The sequence below is a fragment of the Sinocyclocheilus grahami genome, unplaced genomic scaffold (genome assembly GCF_001515645.1).
Source record: "Sinocyclocheilus grahami isolate Dianchi unplaced genomic scaffold, SAMN03320097.WGS_v1.1 scaffold793.1, whole genome shotgun sequence".
Classification (NCBI taxonomy): Eukaryota; Metazoa; Chordata; class Actinopteri; order Cypriniformes; family Cyprinidae; genus Sinocyclocheilus; species Sinocyclocheilus grahami.
The window spans coordinates 379296-398132 of NW_015505972.1; the positions used below are offsets into that span (position 1 = coordinate 379296).

An 18837-nucleotide genomic window follows, 5' to 3' on the forward strand; every position below is an offset into this window, starting at 1 on the left:
CAATACAATGATATAATATTTTAAAATGTAATGTATACCTGTCATAGCAAGCATTCATTTTCAGCAGCCATTATTCCATTCTTCAGTGTCACATGGTCCTTCAGAAATCAGTCGTATATGCTGATTTGATGCTTAAGAAAATGTCTTATCAATTTTAACATAAAACTGTAATATTATAAATGTTTTTACTGTTACTTTTGATTATTTTAATGTGACCTTGCTGAATAAAAGTAGTAGGCTATTTAAAAAAAAATGCTGACCCCTAAACTTTTGAATGTGTTTATGTGTGTGTGTTTCCTTTGGCCAACATAAACATACTGACTTAATAAACATATGCAATAGTGTTTTATTTCAAATCTAAAAATGATTTGTGTGTGGGTTTGGTTTAGGGTTAAGGTTAGGGGATAGAAAATATTATTAGCTTAGTTTAAAAAATGGATAGAATAGATTTAATGGAAAGTCCTCGATATGATAGAAAAATATGTATGAGAGAGAGAGAGAGAGAGAGAATATATCTCCGCAATTAAGTCAGGCTCCGTTACATTTGGTAACTGGTTGTTCAAGGTTAGTGATGTGCGGGTGGAAAAGGGATCAGTAGATCACCTGGTTTATGGGCAGAGTGTCTGTAAGAGGGCCCTGAAATGAAGACAGTCCATCCACAGAGACTCTTCCCTGCTAGCACGTCTCTCCACTGTCCCCATAAAGTCCAACATGCTTGCCAGCAGGAGCATTACATTCGCACACATAAATTAGCAACTATCAGCATATGCAAATGAGGGTGACTGGTAGAATCTGTGGCGGGCGGGTGCTTGTGCAGTCGAGACAAGCGGGGACTGTAGCTCGATGCTTTCGATGTTTCTCTCATCATCGCACTCAGGCTTGTTTACCCAACCGTAACGAGATGATGTTTGACACCGTGTGACGACGAGAGAGAATTTCACTTTGAAACTAGGGCCTCTAATGTTTCGCTCGCTCTCTGGCTTTGATCTGTTAAATGAAATGCCTCATCCGGAGTAGCACATTAAAGGAACTCACCTCCTCAGATTAAGATGACGTGCAAATTGCATATCAATTAAAGCGACTGCTCGGGGCTCAGCGCTGTGATAGCATGGCCATCAGTCACTTTAAAGAGTATTAATATGCGAGGGGTGGGAAGACTTTGGATATGATGAAGTGCTGTCGAAGAGTGGTAAAGGTGAGAGATATGAGTGCATGCACACAGAGGCTGCATCCGAGAACTCTAAAATGGCAGCAATCCAAGGCAGGAAGGCATCAAGGCACGTCCGAATCCAAGTTCTGCTTTACTTCCTGTCACCGGAGGTACCTTTTTCAGATCAAATTTTGAAGGCAACATAGATGTATCCTTCACTGCCCATTACGTGACGGTTGAGCTAAAAAATACATTTTGGCGTCTGAAAGTTGCGTTTGGTGGTCAGTTTGTGTGTAAATGTATATTTCTGACTAACTTTTTGCACTTTTGATGTTATTTCTAGCGAGAAATCAGTATTATAGTAATTAAATATCCGTTTAGTTATCACTAAAACTCCTTCTATTTTGTTGTAGATCATTAAACCGTTACGCTGCCTCAGAAGCCTGTCCGAAATCAGTTTCATGTGGTGCTTTCGTGCAAAAACGCTGCCTGCAATGTCATTGCCTCATACGGCAGCGAGGCAGCAAGTCAGCTGCCTAAGTTTTCGAATGCAGCCAGAGAGTAGCAAGGACTAGATAAGAGACATCAGGTGGTAAATTGAATTAATCGAATGAATCACGTCCTCACAACACGTGTGAGCAATTGTGCTCATGAGGACATCGGATCTTTCTGGCCTTCGTCATGTTCCAGTCTAGTTCCCCGTCTCTTCTCTGTTTCGTAATACTGTCCTGTAGAAGGCAAGCAAAAAGCTTAAATTCAAATAAAATATGAATGGATAAGTAAAATGAATTGGAAGGGTTCTAACAAGCAAATAATACAAAACATCTTGTTTAAGACATTCACATTTTATTTACAATTGTCATAAAAAAAGCATTGGAAGAATTAAGAGTCCTTTGTATTCTATGATTGCCCCTTATTGCATTGTTTTGTAATCTAACCTATCATCAGTGTTGTGCTAGTTACTAAGAAATAGTAACTAGTTACAGTTACTAGTTACTTCATTCAAAAAGTAACTCAATTACTTTGTTGATTACTTACACCAAAAAGTAATGCATTACTGTTAAAAGTAACTTTTTAGTTACTTTTTTAAAGAACGTTCTTTAATGTTCCCATTAATGCCCTTTTATGCGTTATGGTCTATACAAACACAAAACTGACTTAAACAGAAAGTAATTTTTAAACACTATTTTATTTAAGTCAGACCAGCACAAACTGAATATATCACTAGGATTTCTGAAATAAATAACAAAACAAGCTGAATAATATATTCAGAATCAAAAACTAAAGTGGCTTCTGCATCATAAAAGCTGTTGTGTTGAGCCCTTACTATCATTATGTAAGATGTTGTAAAGTATCATCTTCAAATTTACCCTGTCCAATGAGTGTCCATACGGATATTACATAACTCATAACCTACATATTAAAGCGCAAAATATTTACAATAATATTTTTTTATTTAACCACAACGAGTTGTTATATAAACACGGGCTCACATCAAGTTTTAAATAACAATGTTTGAGTGAAAATGTGGGTAGCTGATATGAAATAATTAGTAACACTTTTTTTTCCATTTGTTCCATTTCCAGGTTCCATTTGTTAATGAAACAAGGTTCATTATTTAGTTAACATGAACTAACAATGAAAAATGTTTCTAATGCATTTATTAATCTTAGTTAATTTTAATATTTTTATTATTAAAATCAAAAGTTGTATCTGTTAGTTCATATTAAATTTCATTAAATAATATTAACAATGAACAGTTATATTTTGTACATTTTAAATTTGTAATTTTAATTCAAAAATTGTATTTACATTTTTTAATTAACAGAGATGAGCAAATACTGTAACAAATATCAATGGACCCAGCTAATAGACCTCATTATTATTATTATTTTTAGATTATTTTTAGGAATATGTTCATTAAATATTAATAAATTAAAAAAAAAAAAAATTTTGTACTTTTAATCATGTGTCACACTGCAGGACCACTTAAAATGAGTTTGAAAAAAAGAGGAAATCAAAAAGGTGTTGTTGGTGAAATGGACGCATTTAAAGTGAAATGAGAGATAAATTGAGAGAAATGGTGAGCAGTTGCAGGAAGGAAGACAAGACATACATACTGTATATTTTAACCTAAAATCTTTGTTGATGAAACATTTACAGTTCAGAAGTTCACTTTGAGTTCATGCCGAAACAATGCTGTGTAACTTTGTTTGGCAGCGGTTAGCTGTGGTAAACTAATTTCAGTAGAGTATTGTTCACATGCAGACCACCTTTTTGACTGTGATTAGGAATTACAGCCAGTCCTCGACTGGTTTTTCCTGCTCCATCATGTCTCTCTAGTGTACTTTCTTTCATTTCCCTCTCTCTTCGGCTCCATTCCTCCTCCAGCCTGCAGTACATGTGTAGGAAGAAGTGCCATCCCCCGTTCTCCATCAGCATGTCTTCCGCACGGTCTAGTAAACCAGAGACCTGCTGTCTGTCCTGGGGTGTCTTGTTGTTAAGAACGTGGTACCTATACCTGCACTCCTCCATTAGCCACTGGAGATCCTTCCCGGCTGTCTGGATGTGGTCCTGTATGCTGCAGTCATGCAGACGGTCCCCGAGCGTGAACCCGACCATGGTGTGGCGCCACACACCCTCTGTGAGGATCTCCATGCGTTTTTGTAGGGCCGCTTTTGGCTTAAAGTGCAGTAAGGGAACGACCAGGAGCAGAATGTGAGGTCCGGGCTCACACAGCGACAAGGCGTTAAATAGCTCCAGTTTCTCCTGTTTAGGGACCAGTTTCTCGTTCGTGCCCCATCCACAGGCATCCACGACCATCAGCTGTCGGCCCTCAGATTCTCCGTGTGCTACTGCACTGTCCGCTCCACCCCATGTATTAAATGCATCCTTACCCAGGATTGTGTTGCCCACTGAGCTCTTTCCTGTCCGCTTCTGGCCTATGATTAGCAGCCACAGAGGGGGGGCAACTTGGTCGGTGCCTGTTGGAAGACAGGTGTTGGTGGGTAAATTAGATTTTGAGTAGACAAAGACCATTTTCATTAATGTTGAACAGCAAACAGAGCATTTATAGCATGGGACACTCACAAAAAATATCATAATGGTAAAAAAAAGTCCTTTCAGTGCATGTTTACAAAGAAAAGCAATTTGAAAAACAGGACAGATTGTTGCAAGTCTTGTTTAAATTATTTTAAAGTAACTTTTAATTATTTTAAAACTCTAAATATATTCAGTTTATACTGGTTTGCAACAGAAAAAAAATAACAAAATATTTCACTCAAATTTAGTATTTCTGCCATCAGAGTTTTGCACAGCCAGTCTCCACCTAATGTTAAAAATAAAATAAAATGTAAAATATAAAATGGGACCCTGGACCACAAAACCAGTCTTAAGTCGCACAGGTATATTTGTAGCAATAGCCGAAAATACATTGTATGGGTCAAAATTATAGATTTTTTTTTATGCTAAAAATCATTAGGATATTAAGTAAATATCATGTTCCATGAAGATATTTTGTCAATTTCCTACTTTAAATATATTAAAACTTGATTAGTAATATGCATTGCTAAGAACTTCATTTGGACAACTTTAAAGGCGATTTTCTCAATATTTAGATTTTTTTTGCACCCTCAGATTCCAGATTCCAAATAGTTGTATCTCTGCCAAATATTGTCCTATCCTAACAAACCATACATCAGTGGAAAGCTTATTTTATTCAGCTTTCAGCAAATCTCAATTTTGAGAAATTGACACGTATGACTAGTTTTGTGGTCCAGGGTCACAAATAACACTATAAATAAAATTTTAAAAATGTTCAGATACAAGTCTTACCATTATTTTTTTGCATTCCCGTTGTCCATTAATACCAGTGTTTTTTAGAACACTTGTATTTCAGTCCGAGCCCATCTGACAGGTTGTCACAGGCGTACAGTATGTGTAGGTTCGTCACTGATCTGATCATTTACATGAGAAGGGAGTGACCAGAAATCTCCTCCTATTTTTGGTTTCACAACTACAGATAAGCTTTTTTTATTTCCTCTCACCCTCAGCAGTGGGGTTTATTGTTTGAGTTGTAAGCTATATATAAATGTAAGGACATGTTATAAACTAAAAGTTGTATTTACGTTTATTATTATACTATCATACAAAGCAGGAAAGGCTAAGTGCTGTGTGTCAGTTGAATGTTACGTTTTTGGTTATAGAGTCACATGACTGATATCAAGGCCATGAGTACGAAATGTGCCAAAACGTGACTGAAATTACCTCTCTTAAACAAAATAAACAATGGGCCTTATTCATGATGACACACCAACAGAACGGATAAGACTCTTTTTGAAATTGTCACATTCAGTTGAGTAGGACAATTTATAAAATAATTTGTAAAGGATTTACGCAGGGATTCATTCTGCTCATGTTTTATTAACAAGCTCCAGTGTGAGAATATTTTACCTTCACTACAAGGACATCCAACAACAGTAATATTGAAAGTCATATGTTGCATTACATCTGGTTGTAAATAAATATTAAAGGTTGTGCAAAACATGACCGGTTGCTGTTGTCCTTTGCCCTATAATAGACCAGATTGCTGATTTACTTACTCGGTGTGCCTTTTATTATTAATTATTAATAAGATTATTAACCACATTAACAACAATAAACAATCTGAAAGTTTTTCCACAATTTTTTTGTATAGAATTTTCAGGTTTTTGATACTGTTAATGATACTAAGATACACTTTTTATGTTAACATTATGAATGTACAAGGTAAAGCATATGTTTTAGGTGTTGTATCTGATCACTATTTTTTGTACATTTTTTATTATTTTGAATCACCTTTTTTTGCAGTTCATTTAAATAGTCCAGAACCCTGCATGTGTCTTAGCTTTCTGAAACCTCCTTTAACTCTGTTTGTCTGGATGCAATTGTGCTTTACTGCTGAAGTCATTGGTGTTAAGGAAGTCATGTTCCAGACTTCCAGCTTGGAACCACATATTTGTGTGCAGTAGCTGTTACAGAGAACTGTTAAGTGTTGTGTTTTACTGCAGTGTTGTGATTTTAGGAGTAATTTAGCACATATTTCCGCTCTACGAGTGAGTTTTCTAGCATCGCAGCTGGAAAATTATTGGCTAACAGTCATGCTGCCCTGTTTTAAGAACTCGTGGCATTGTTGTGATATTAAAAATGTGTTTTAGTGCTGTTTTGTTCCTCTACTCACTTCCCTGTTTCTTTATAGTCACTTGCCTCTCAGTACTGTGGTAACTTAAATTTAAACTCACCCCAGTGGAGGATCTGCACGCCACATGAAAGACAAAGAGTGAAGTGATCTGTAAACAGAGGCCTGGCGGAGGAGCGATGGCATCTGAGTTTGAATGACTCCCTTCTTTAGGAGGGAAAAATCTTTTTGGTTTGAGCTGAGGAGAGAACAGATGAAAAGAGTATATGAGAGGAATAAGGAAGGAATATCTGTGGGCTGCAGCTCTGAGCCAAGACACATGGCAGTTATATCCCAGCATGCACTGCTCTCAATTCGCAAGTTAGAGAGTTATTTTCTACTGTATGATGAACTTTAAAGAAGTGCTGTTTTTTTTGCAGAGCTGAAGTGTTGCTCTACCCTCCAGCTGTGTGTGTGTGTGTGTGTGTGTGTGTGTGTGTGTGTGTGTGAGAGAGAGAGAGAGAGAGAGAAAGCGAGACATTCAACCTTTGTATAGTTCGAAAGTCAGTGTCTTCTGCTCAGAGGGCGGAATTCAGTTTCGCAATTATTCATTATTAATGGGGTTTATTTGGACACACTGTCTGCATTGTTTTAGAAATTATGCAAATTGAATAAAGGTACAAACACACCCCATCATTTGATACTGAATATAATTGCATGCAGCAGTTCTCAAAAAAAAAAAAAAAAAAGATTTTCTGTGCTTTTTGATTAATTCACGTGCATTTGCCCTTAAATAAAGCACTGAAATTATGTTTTCTTATATTTTAATATTATTTATGCTGTATTCTACTATAGTATATATATAAATTTTTTTAATTGGCTTTTATTTTTATATTTTCTGCTTTTGTTTTAATTATAGGTTAAGTTTTAGTACTCGTGGTGGTGTTGTTTTTTTTATCAAATTGTTTTCAATTTATTTTTAAATATATCTATTTAGTTTTATTCATATTTATTTCAGTTTTAGTTTAGGCAATTTTAGTACTTTGACTTAAACTTTCAGTTTCTAATTTTCATTTAAATTTACATCTATACATCTGATATTTGTATTTTATTTAATTTCAGCTTTATTTCAGTTAACAGTAACTATTTGTAATAGTTGTTTTGGTGGTTCCTCTCCTGAGTGTACTATGTGCATAAGGACTTGACTTGACTTTAGAGTTTTTCATTTCTCAGTATGTACTGACAACTGTATTATTTCTTGGGTATATGTAGGTGCAGCATGTCTTGAGTTTCACATCTTTGTGTTGTTCCTACAGGGGACCCAAATATGAAGCAGCATTTCATCCTCTTCAAAATTATATGACTCTCATGTTCACACACGCCTTGTGTTCCTCACCTCCTCCAGAAACACACACATACTCATGTATAAACACACACACTGTCCTGTTTTGTGTCATGCCTCTGTTGTTCAGCGCAGTTTCCTCTATATTTCTCCAGACTGTTAACATCTGGTATTATTAACATCCATCACAGATGATCAGATCATGAGTGGTCAGCTCTGAATATAGGTATAAACAGGGTCCAAAATGTTCACATTTGTAGTGTAAACTCTAATGGTTTCTGATACTTCCAGTAAAGGATCACTTACCACCTAATCATTGTGACAAAATAAGCACTTTAGCCTTTGTTTGCTATCTACGGCTTAAAGATACAGTTCTAGAAAATGTCAAAAAGTGTTTTTAAAGGGATAGTCCACCCAAAAATAAAAATTCTGTCATCATTTACTCACCCTCGTGTCATTCCAAACCTGTATGACTTTATTTCTTCTGTGGAGCATAAAAAGATATTTTGAGGCTCACATGGGCCTTCATGTGTAGTTTGCCGACCACATAAAACTTGCATTAGTGCTGCATAATGCATGATTCCACGAAACGCTGCCCATTCTTTCATGATCCAAAGTCATTGCTATTGTGCGATATTGCTTGTGGTGCTCAGAAAAGCGAGCAAGTGAAGCGTTCAGTGCAAAGTGGAAGAATCCTCCCAGAACTTTAGTTATTTTGGTATTGATCCGAATTTAATGCTTTAAAGATTTTCTCCCGTGGTATTCGATGTACATTGTTTGCCAAGATTAATCATGCAGAAAGAAACACTCAAATGTGGCAAAACGAACAGGAAACAGTAATGGTCCATTGTGGTCTATTATTAATAGCAGTGATGGTTCAGAGCACAACAATATGAATGGCCTGATGATAATTTTGTGAGAATTTCAAATAGTCATCGTTTTCCAACAAAAGTAAACTTTTATATTATAACCGGAAAATGTCTTAATTACTTTTTAATTACCTAGAAATTATTTATTATTAACAATATTGATGAATTCTAACCTAAAAATTATTGTTGTGTGTGTGTGTGTGTGTGTGTGTGTATATATATATATATATATATTGATGCATTACTGTTTAATTTTACCCTTTATTAATGTTTTTTTTTTCATGTTATGCTAGGAAAAAGTGGAATAATCCAACCAAAATGAAAATTCTGTTATTCACTCATCCTCACTTCATTGAATGACGACGTCTTCTCACTTCCTGAATGACGTAATTTCTTCTGAGGAATACAAAAGGAGAAATTTACAGCAGATTGTCCAAGCTGCTCTTTTACATGCAATTAAATTTAATGGTGACCATGGCTGTCAAGCTATTTTTTTTAAAGGCAACGACTTCCAAGTCTGTTCCTCACAGAAAGCTATCATAAGGTATCAGAAGACTTGGAATATAGTGCAAAAGTAATATTATGATGACTTTGTTGCTTGTTTGATCCTTTTTGGAGCTTAATAGCTCCTTGTCGCCATCCGGTTTAATTATAGAAAAAGGAAAAAAGCAGCTCTGACATTTTTTTTAACATCTCCTTTGGTGCAGAAGAAAATCAGTCATAATGGTTTGCGACAATGGTTTGTGAGGGTGACAGCGTGAGGGTGAGTAAATGATGGCAGAATAAGTGTAAAAGAAGATTTAAAAAAAATTGTTTTGAGGTTTTAAACGGAGCCAAACTTGGTCTCAGAGCGGCTGTTATTTCTGAGGATTTTTTGCTATGTAAAATGTTGACATTCTTATCTTCCTGAAGATTCTCTGCAGCTCTCTGAGGGAATGTCTGAAACATTTTCATTTCTGTGCGCTGATATAAATTCCCTACAGCACCATCACTGGATGCAGTGAACTGGTCGATTGATTAAACTAATTGAAACATAATAGCTCAGTCGTCAGTTGGCTTCTGAGCAAATGTTGGCCATCTTGCTTTTTGTGCATCCATTGTCATATTAGGTTCGAGCCGGTATTTGTACTTTTGGCTGTCCACTATGCCCATAGAGAGTTCACATCTTTTAAAGCTGCAGAGGTCAGGCATGCTGACCTCACTGCGTGTATCTGTGCACAGATCACCGCCTCGGGAGGAACTGTAGACATAGGCAGTCAGAGAGAGTGAGACTGCGCTTTAAAAGACTAGCCCACAGCATCTCATGAACACTGCATCACCGCTGACCTTTCTAAGAGCACTTCCAGTGGAAAATTACAGCTTCTGGGACCAGAGACTAATGAACTTATGACCTCGTCCTGCATGTTCAGTTCATGGCCAGTTATTATCTCAGAAATATCATCTCAGAATTATTTTTAATCCACTTCTCTATTAAAATGTATTTTCTGACAAAAATCACGGTTTATATATTTTTCAGTTCATTTGTCACATAACAAAATATATATATATATATATATATATATATATATATATATATATACTGTACAATGAAGGCGATCGATAGAGATCTCGCTGTGTTGTGTGTATCGCAGAATGTAAATATAACTGTGCAGCTCAGGTTTGCTGAAAGTTATTGATGTCAAAAAGTTATGTGCAATAAACTGTGAAAAAATCTTAATTCAGTAATACTTGCATTTTTGACACACACCTGAAATTATTGCATTTCAATGGTCAAAAACACAAAATAATGTCAAAATACCCAGTCTTTTTGTAACAATAATAATTTTGTTAAGGTAAACAGTTGCGGATGCATGTCAAATTATTAGATCCATTCATTAGGTCTTAAAGGGGTCCTATTATGCTCTTTTACAAAGTCTTGATTAAAAAAACAGCGTTTCAGGCGGTTGCACACCGAACGAGAAGCACAGCATCGTGCCACGTCTTTAAAATTCAAATACTGTATTTTCTATGAGTGTAGGCACACCGGCGCTGCCGTTCGGCGTCTGTCCGCGGCGCCCAGCTACGTCGTGTTATACTAGAATTGTTCTAGACATGCCGAAAATTTTACGCTACAGCACAGCAGCTCTTCTTCTTCATTTTCTCTGATGCACTAACTCTGCAGCAGCACTTCTTCTTCGTCGTCTCCTCTGATGCACTCACTCAACCAAGCGTTCTAACCACAACCTCGCCCCTCCCCACCCCCCAACCATTCGAATTTCTGTAGGCGGGAATTATTTGTAATGATATTCCAAACAAACGCTCAATTGCGTTCGATTAATCATGCAGCCCTACATCCAAGTGCACACACACAGCAGTGAACACACACACACACCCGGAACAGTGGGCAGCCAATGCTGCAGCGCCCGGGGAGCAGTTGGGGGTTCGGTGCCTTGCTCAAGGGTCTCACCTCAGTCGTGGTATTGAGGGTGGAAGAGAGCGCTGGTTATTCACTCCCCCCACCTACAATCCCTGCTGGACCTGAGACTCGAACCCACAACCTTTGGGTTACAAGTCTGACTCTCAATCCATATTGTGTTTTATTTGTGCAAGTAGAGAAACGGACTGGTTTGCATGGATGAAGTCAAAAATAAAAAATCTCGACAGTTTATTTAATTTGTCTGCTAATAATGTCAACTGTTAATATGCATGCATCATTGAAGAATTAATAATTGTTTTGTTTTTTGTTGTGTTTTTTCCCCCTCCCTGAACTGTCATGAAAAAAAGGCAAATGGCATTGTGCATTCTGTGGTGGAAATTATATATATAAATATTAGAGCCCGACCGATATTTTGTTTTGCCGATATTATCGGCGTTGATATGTGCCTCTCGCCGATCTATCGGTATCGGCAAATATGCCGCCGATATTAAATTGTTTTTACAGAACATATAACGCCGATAAAATGCTTGAAATGGTGTAATTTTTAACTATTACTTAGTTTGTCCAGCAGAGCACGCACCATTGTTTGCTACTGGCAACCTGGATTAAATGCTTTAAAGCTTAAGTCTATGGAAAACTATTAAAACTTTGAACGGCCATATCTCCATGACGGTGTGGCGAATCCGCACCAAATTCGGGGGATCCCTTCAGCTCGAGGAACCCTCTCGAACGCGAATCGAGTGTACGTCTAGAGGCCCGCTTTCGAATGAGACCACCCCCGCATCGATAGCCGCCGGGCCGGGGTTCAGGAGTTACGGGTGGTTAAATTCACGGTCCGGCGCCGACCGATCAAGCGATCCTGGGGGGCTACCGACACGCGGAGGGTGGCGTTCGAGAGGGCTCCTCAAGCTGAAGGGATCCCCCGAATTTGGTGGAGATCCGCCGACGCGTTCGCGAGATAGTGACACCAGTCAACACTTTCACTTCAGTAAGGAGGTCTCTTGTTCAGTCAGCAGCATTCAAGCGTGGTCTTACTCGACCGTAAGTGCCCTGCGAAGTGGACTTCACATATATATATATATAAAATACAATACACCATATCATTAATACAATTATTATTATAATTTTTTCATAATAAGGTTATAAAATATGGGTCTGTGTCAAGTATAAAACAATAAAATCTATAAATACAAACATTTGAGAAGTAACAATTTTAAAGGCATGCTAAAAACTTTTCTGAACATCTTTGATGTGACCTTCATGTAAAAAAAAATAAGGGGGGGAAAGTTCAATTCTGTTAGGGACTATCTGCTTGACTTCCTGGGTGACTGTAAATCACTTTTTATGTTTTTCCTCAGTGTTTTCTCTCAAGTGTCATTTCGTCTGGTGTGCAGTGCAGTCTGTAATTATATCACTTTTTTCATTTCAACTTTTTCCTCAAATTGTGCAAAATGATTTGTAATGAACAATTCTCTACATTAGAAATATGTAGAGTGATATTTTTGCACTAGAAAACATTCTCTAATGCTGTCAGACCTTGCTTTTTTCCTAACTTATTTATAATTTTACTCTTTTTAGCACTACAGTTTAACCATATAGATTGATTTGTGTGAGCTATCCTGTGAGATCAAACCGACTGCTGCTGTGTGGAAAGAAAACCAAAATCTCTCAGCATGAACTGCTGTAGTCTGTTTTATCAGCCATTTTATTAGGTTGTTCTGAGAGTCTGATAACATACACAATGGAATCACATTGACATATCTGAGCAATGTAATCACATTTATTGTGTATAACTCGCATCAATATGATTTGTTGCCATATGCGGCACATGTAGGCAGTGCTTTAATGTGATTGAGTAGCGACGGGGAGCAGCTTGAGGATCACAGCGAGTGACAGGTCACCGTGCGTGTTGTGTATTTCACTGACATGATTACAGTCTTCAGACTAACCTTGAGCTTGCTGGCCTTTGCGTGTTCATACGTGGGCTGGAAATGAAAAATTATTCCATTACTGCAGTAGAGCACTATGTCCGTGCTTTGATCCATCTGTCACTTATGACCCTGACTGTCAGTCACCTCTCTCTCATCCCCGTCCCACACCCGCCCACTGGGTACAGCTGGATCCCATCTACTCTTGCCATCTGCCTCTTTATGAGTCGTGCTGGACTTACTGGTGATGCGTCTATTTCTAAATATATTTAGAAGGAAGTGAGTGTTTTACTGCTATCAGAAAGTGATGTTTTTGGTCTGCTTTGATTGAATTCAGAACCATTTTCTGAAATACTTTATTTTGATTTCGGTCAAATATTTGTGTATAATGACAAATAATTTTAGAAAAATATTTAATAATATTTAATAATTATATTATAGTAATAATTATAATAATAATCAAAATTATTATTATTATGATTTATCAGTCATTATACAACAACATTAATAAATGACACATACAATTATTATTATTATTATAAAATATTAAAACATTTAATCATGTTTTAATACTAAAAGTGATTGTAGGCCTTAGAAAATATTTTGGTATAATGAGAGTTCATTTTAGAAAAAATGTAATAATATATAATAACATTTAATAGTAATAGTTAATAATAATAATTATTATTATACAGTTTATCAAACATTATGCAACAACAATATCAAATAATGAATAAAAAAGCATTAGAAAATTATAATGAACATTATAAAAAAAAGTATATTTATTTAGAGATTTGCTGTAGATGTAACAGTGCTGTATTAAAATATTAACTTTAAGTAAGTGTTAGATGTTGGCAGTGTTGATGGGGATTTTTTGGGAAAGCTGAAAACATTTTTGCAATTCTGTTTGGTGACGCTGGAGGCACAGAAAATGTGCATTAAAAGGATTGATGGTCACTGAGTGTGACACGAAATTTCGATTTGACAAACAACAACTTAAGCTTGAAAAAACATTGCTTTGTGTCATTAAATCACTTCACTCTGTGTGAAGGGCTCCATAGGGATCCATTGTTTCGTTTTAACTTCTTGTTGTGGTGAAAATTTGCGTTATGTGAGGGTATTACAATGCTCTTGCCTTCAGTTCAGCTGCCAGGATGGAGGAAGACATAACTCACGACATGTTCTGTGTGGGACTCCATCACAGCTATAAATATTCAATGTGGGTGCTTGCATTGTGCCAGTGCAGCTGTTTAACCATTCCTCTTTTGATTGTTAGCCACACATACTTACTACTAAACGTAAGTCTGACACAATCTCTTACTCTGATTGGCCAGCGGGAGGGAATGGGCTCTGACTCTCACTGCCATCCTTGTGATCTGATTAGTCATATCAGCCCAGGTCCTGATAAAGACCTGATGGTCAACAGAGGAGATGTGGCGTCTTGTCTAGATGGAGCCGTGGCTGTTTTTGTGTTTGCGGCTGACTCCTCTGTGAGGCAGCATCTCTGTTGATGAATACTGAGCTCCAGTGGCAAGATCCATCCATTATTGAACTGCTCTGTCAGCTTATGTAGAGGAGCAAGATGCCCAAACACACACACACACACACACACACTGGATCAGACACTGGATCACACACTGGGGCTTTTAAAGGAACAACTTAACATAAAAAAATCCAGTCACCATTTACTCACCGTCATGTTCTAAACCTGTATGACTGTCATTTTTCTGTGAAATACAAAAGGAGAAATTTAAAAAAATTTCATGGTCACTCGTTTCTGTTTACAGAGTCTTTTAACTAAAAAAAAAAAAAGCAAAATCAAAACAAACATACCATAAAAGAAGTCCATATTACTGTAACTGTTCTGAAGGCACACAGTACCTTTGTGTGAGACATTTTACATCTTAGAAGTTATGTCCAATTTGTGAATCGTTCTTCACTGTTCAATGAATCAGTTGATCTGAATCATCTGAATGTTTTGTTCATAAGTTGGTCCAGTTCGTGAGCAAACATCTTTTAAAGCGAACCTATTCAATGAATCAGATGATCTGGTTCATGAAATCACTCTGAATGATTTGTTCACAAATTGGGCCAATTCATTAACAAATCATTCTTTTGAGTTGGATTTTTTTTCGCGATAATTTTATTTGGTTCATGGAAATGGAATGAATGAGTTGTTGAGGAATTGGTCCAATTTGTTAACAAATCATATTTTTTGTTAGATCTATGTAGGGTGCTTTAGAGGAACCTTTCAAATGAATCTTTTCAATGAATCAACTGATCTGGTTCACAGAATCAGTCTGAATAATTCGGTCTGAAAAATCATTCAGACCAATTCTGTGGACCAGATCAATTGATTCATTGAAAATATAGAAGAATGATTAGTTCGCAATATATCCTTATACGTATTCTATGTAATCTTACTTTAAGGATCTTTTCAGTGTATCAACTGAGCTGGTTCACAGAATCGGTCTAAATAATTTGTTCATGAATTAGACAGATTCCCGATTCTCAAATTTAACAGGAATTCTCGAGTTAACGCCTCACACTAATGTAGGACTTGTATGGAGCTGTATGGACCACTGTTACAATACTTTTATGGTGCTTTTGTGTCCTTTTTGAAGCTTGGAACAGCAATGACTGGTCAATTTGACATCTTTTGGCAAATTACAATTTTCATCTTTTGGATGAACTATCACTTCAAAGACTTGCTCTTCAACTTTGTTTTGGTCTCAACAGACGATTATGTTGCCTTCAGTCTGTGTGCATTTGAATTTCCCTTTTTGAATCCAGTTCTAACAGATGCTTTTCTTCGTCTCTCTCCAGCGGAGCCTCTCCCTCTGATGGACCTGTGTCGACGTGCAGCACGGGTGGCTCTGGGACGAGAGCGTCTACAGGAGATCGAGACATTGCCTTTGCCCCAGTCTCTGAAGAATTACCTCCAATACCAGTGAGAGCGTGGGCCCTCACAAAGAGACGCACACACGGACACCGAGAGGAAGCCTGAGGGGCTACTATAGCGCCACCATCAGGCCGCAATGGGAAAATGTTTACATTGTGGCTCACTGGTGGAATCTCAAATTAGTTTTTTGCTTTGTTTTGTTTTTCAGTTTTTATTTTCCTCTTTATGAGTTGTTTAAATTATTGATGGCTTTGGAAGAAGCTTGAGGGACAGTGTGACGCAGGGCTAGAGCGGCGGCTCAACAGACCTGCAGCGCCTCCAGGTGTGCGTCTCGCCCAGTAGAATACAACAGGAAGCGACATTTCAGAAAGCACATTAACCTTGGGATGCCTTTGAAAGCCCACAGTTATAATCGTTCCTCTTTCCCTGGGTGTAAAGCCTGCAGAGCACAGTCATTGGACACAGGAGACCGAGGCCACCGCTGGTCGGGCTCAGCTGCCTCCCGAGTCAAAATCCACCACACGGGAGCCTCAGCGGAAGACACAAGCCCTGGAAGGTGCCGGGCAGGTGCCAGTACCTTCGCACAAGACCACCAGGGGACGGTTAAATGACTGACAGCAAACATTTCCCATTTTTCTGAGATGGATGTGTATTCCCGAGGACACACGTGCGTATGCACGAAAACGACTAACAGTCATACGGATTTCACTTCTTTTTGTTCTCTGTGGGCTTGAGTCACTTTTCTATCTGATTTTAATGTCAGTGTGAGATTTCAGTTGATGATGATGATGATTTTATCAAGATGTTTGGCTATCGTTTAATTTTATTTATCAGGTTCTAGTTCCTTTTTAATGAACTGAGGATGTGCGAGCGAGCACATAGATATCGAACATTATCATACACTCGTCACATATGGCTTTCTATTTTAAACTGGGATGCTGCTTTTATTATTAATAATATTATTATTATCCTGTCTGAACGCTCAGATAGAAGTCTGGTTTTTCCGAGGCACACAGTGGAATGTAAAGATCTTGCTAGCGTTAGCATATTTGAAATGTGAATAAAAGCCAAATGAATGAGAATGATGTTGTTGACCATTTGTTCTGAGACAGAATATGCCTAGATGTGTTTCAATGCTCTCAGTGAATAAGAATATGCGTGTTCTTGAGCACAGAAGGGCCTATTTAAATAACCTCGACTAATGTTCCACTGAGAGTTCCCTCATTTCCCACTTTTCTCTCTCTCCTGTCTGACTCCCACTCTGTCACAGTCTGAGGCTGAAAAGTATTATCTAACCTAAATCTGTGAAGAATTGGATCACGCTTCTCACGCTCTGCTCAGGTTCGTGGGAGGTTTTTAAACGGTCACTAACCGTATGTTCTTTCAGTAATCCAGACCTCCCTGGTGTTCTTAATCATTCATTTTCAATTGAATCAAACTACACGATATGCTGATTAATCACATTCATCACAATTATTGCATATATCAATTTTTGCAAAAGACCCTCAAATGAATATAATTCAAAGATGCTGTAAAAAGATGCAAGTAAATGATTAAATAGACAAAAAGTGGCTGTAAAAAAAAATCCGTATTCAATCTAGTCTAATGCAAAATAGTGTGATTTCATATGAAATGGCAGAATTGTAAGAATTCATTATACATTATACTGTGCTCTGTCTATGGTATTTTTTTATTATTGTTACAGATATTACGCCACCGTTCAAAAGTTTAAGGTCAGTATTTATTTATTTATTTTTTAAGAAACTAATGCTTATATTCAGCAACGATGCATTAAATTGATCAAAAGTGACTGAAGATATTTATAATGTTGCAAAATATTTCAATTTTATATAAATGTTGGGGGGGGGGGGGGAAAGAATGTATCAGTCAATTAGAATGATTTCTGAAGGATCATGTGTCACTGACGACGAGTAATGATGCTGAAAATTCAGCTTTAGAAACAAAATGATTTTTCATTTATTGTTATTTTATAATTACTTTATTTTAACATTTCACAATATTACTGTTTTTACTTTATTTTTGTCTAGTAAGCATCAGACTTCTTTCAAAGATTAGATATCTTTTAGAATATCTTATGAGTGCATTGCAGGATCTCTAGTGGGAGGTCCTAACAGTATCCCGTCTATTATATGTAGCAGGTATACATTTCTGTACCACAGAAAGAACTTTGGGTGAAGATTCTTTGAAGACTAACACACTAACTAACATCACTGCTGAAGAACTTCTACACTACTACCTTCAAGAAATTCTTCTCCCCACTAGAATCTTGGTGAAGCTTACTTGTTTTATGTATTGGAGTAATCTAATACATTGGTGAGCCACCCGGACAACTGCTCGGCCAAATACAGCAAAATCGAACACCCTCCGAAATACCTTCGTAATCCAACTCGGATCTAATCTTAAGTGCATACAAATGTTGGAAAGAAACTCCATACTGCCTTTGCACTTCTTCCATTAAGGTCAACAAACTTTAAGGGGCTTTTTTAAAATAATGGAGAATGCATTTACTGATCCTTTTCTTCAAATAGCGTGATAGGATGATTTGGATTAATCTTGCCCCGTTTTAGTGTATCTAGACATGTTAAGACTGTCGTATTGGAAATCAATGTTAGATGGCAAAGACACTGTCCTTCGCGCCAGCAGAAAAAAATATACTTTTTTTTTCTTGGCTTCTCTCTTTCACGTTTGGAATCAGTTCAAATGTAATTGAATAACACAGATCCGAGCGCACAGGTACAGAGATAGCACCCTGATCAAAGCTTTAGGATGGCAAACTAGAGGCTGTGGTTTAAGGTAAGACATTGATCCTCTCTATCCTCTGTTTCCCGCCAATCTGGTCCACTAAAAACATGTTTAACCAAAATGAACAGACTGTTCTGTGTGTTCCAGCCCTGAAGTGTCTGTTTTGTGTTCAAATGCTTATGAAACGGCTTGGGAATCACTGGTTGTTTATGTTTTTGTGCCCTTTATCATTACCAGGGGATTGTTGGAATACTTGGAAATGGGTATTGTATTGACTTCCTTCCAGTGTGATTCTCAATTTGCTTTGTAGAC

At 37.3% G+C, this 18837-nt stretch overlaps 1 protein-coding gene across 4 annotated transcripts in view; it reads left to right on the forward strand.

Annotated features, from left to right (window-relative positions):
* LOC107561810 (SPRY domain-containing SOCS box protein 4-like) overlaps positions 1–16848 on the forward strand; it is a 52956-nt gene extending 36108 nt beyond the window's left edge. For 2 of the 4 annotated variants that reach the window (XM_016246304.1, XM_016246305.1), the window contains exon 3: positions 15687–16848. In XM_016246304.1, the coding sequence (XP_016101790.1) occupies positions 15687–15814 (128 nt within the window). In that variant the 3' untranslated portion in view covers positions 15815–16848. Of the gene's footprint in view, positions 1–5048; positions 5094–5355; positions 5447–7621; positions 7730–15686 lie in introns of those variants that run through there. The other 2 variants (XM_016246306.1, XM_016246307.1) reach the window with 2 other exon arrangements.
* Positions 16849–18837: the final 1989 nt, after the last annotated feature.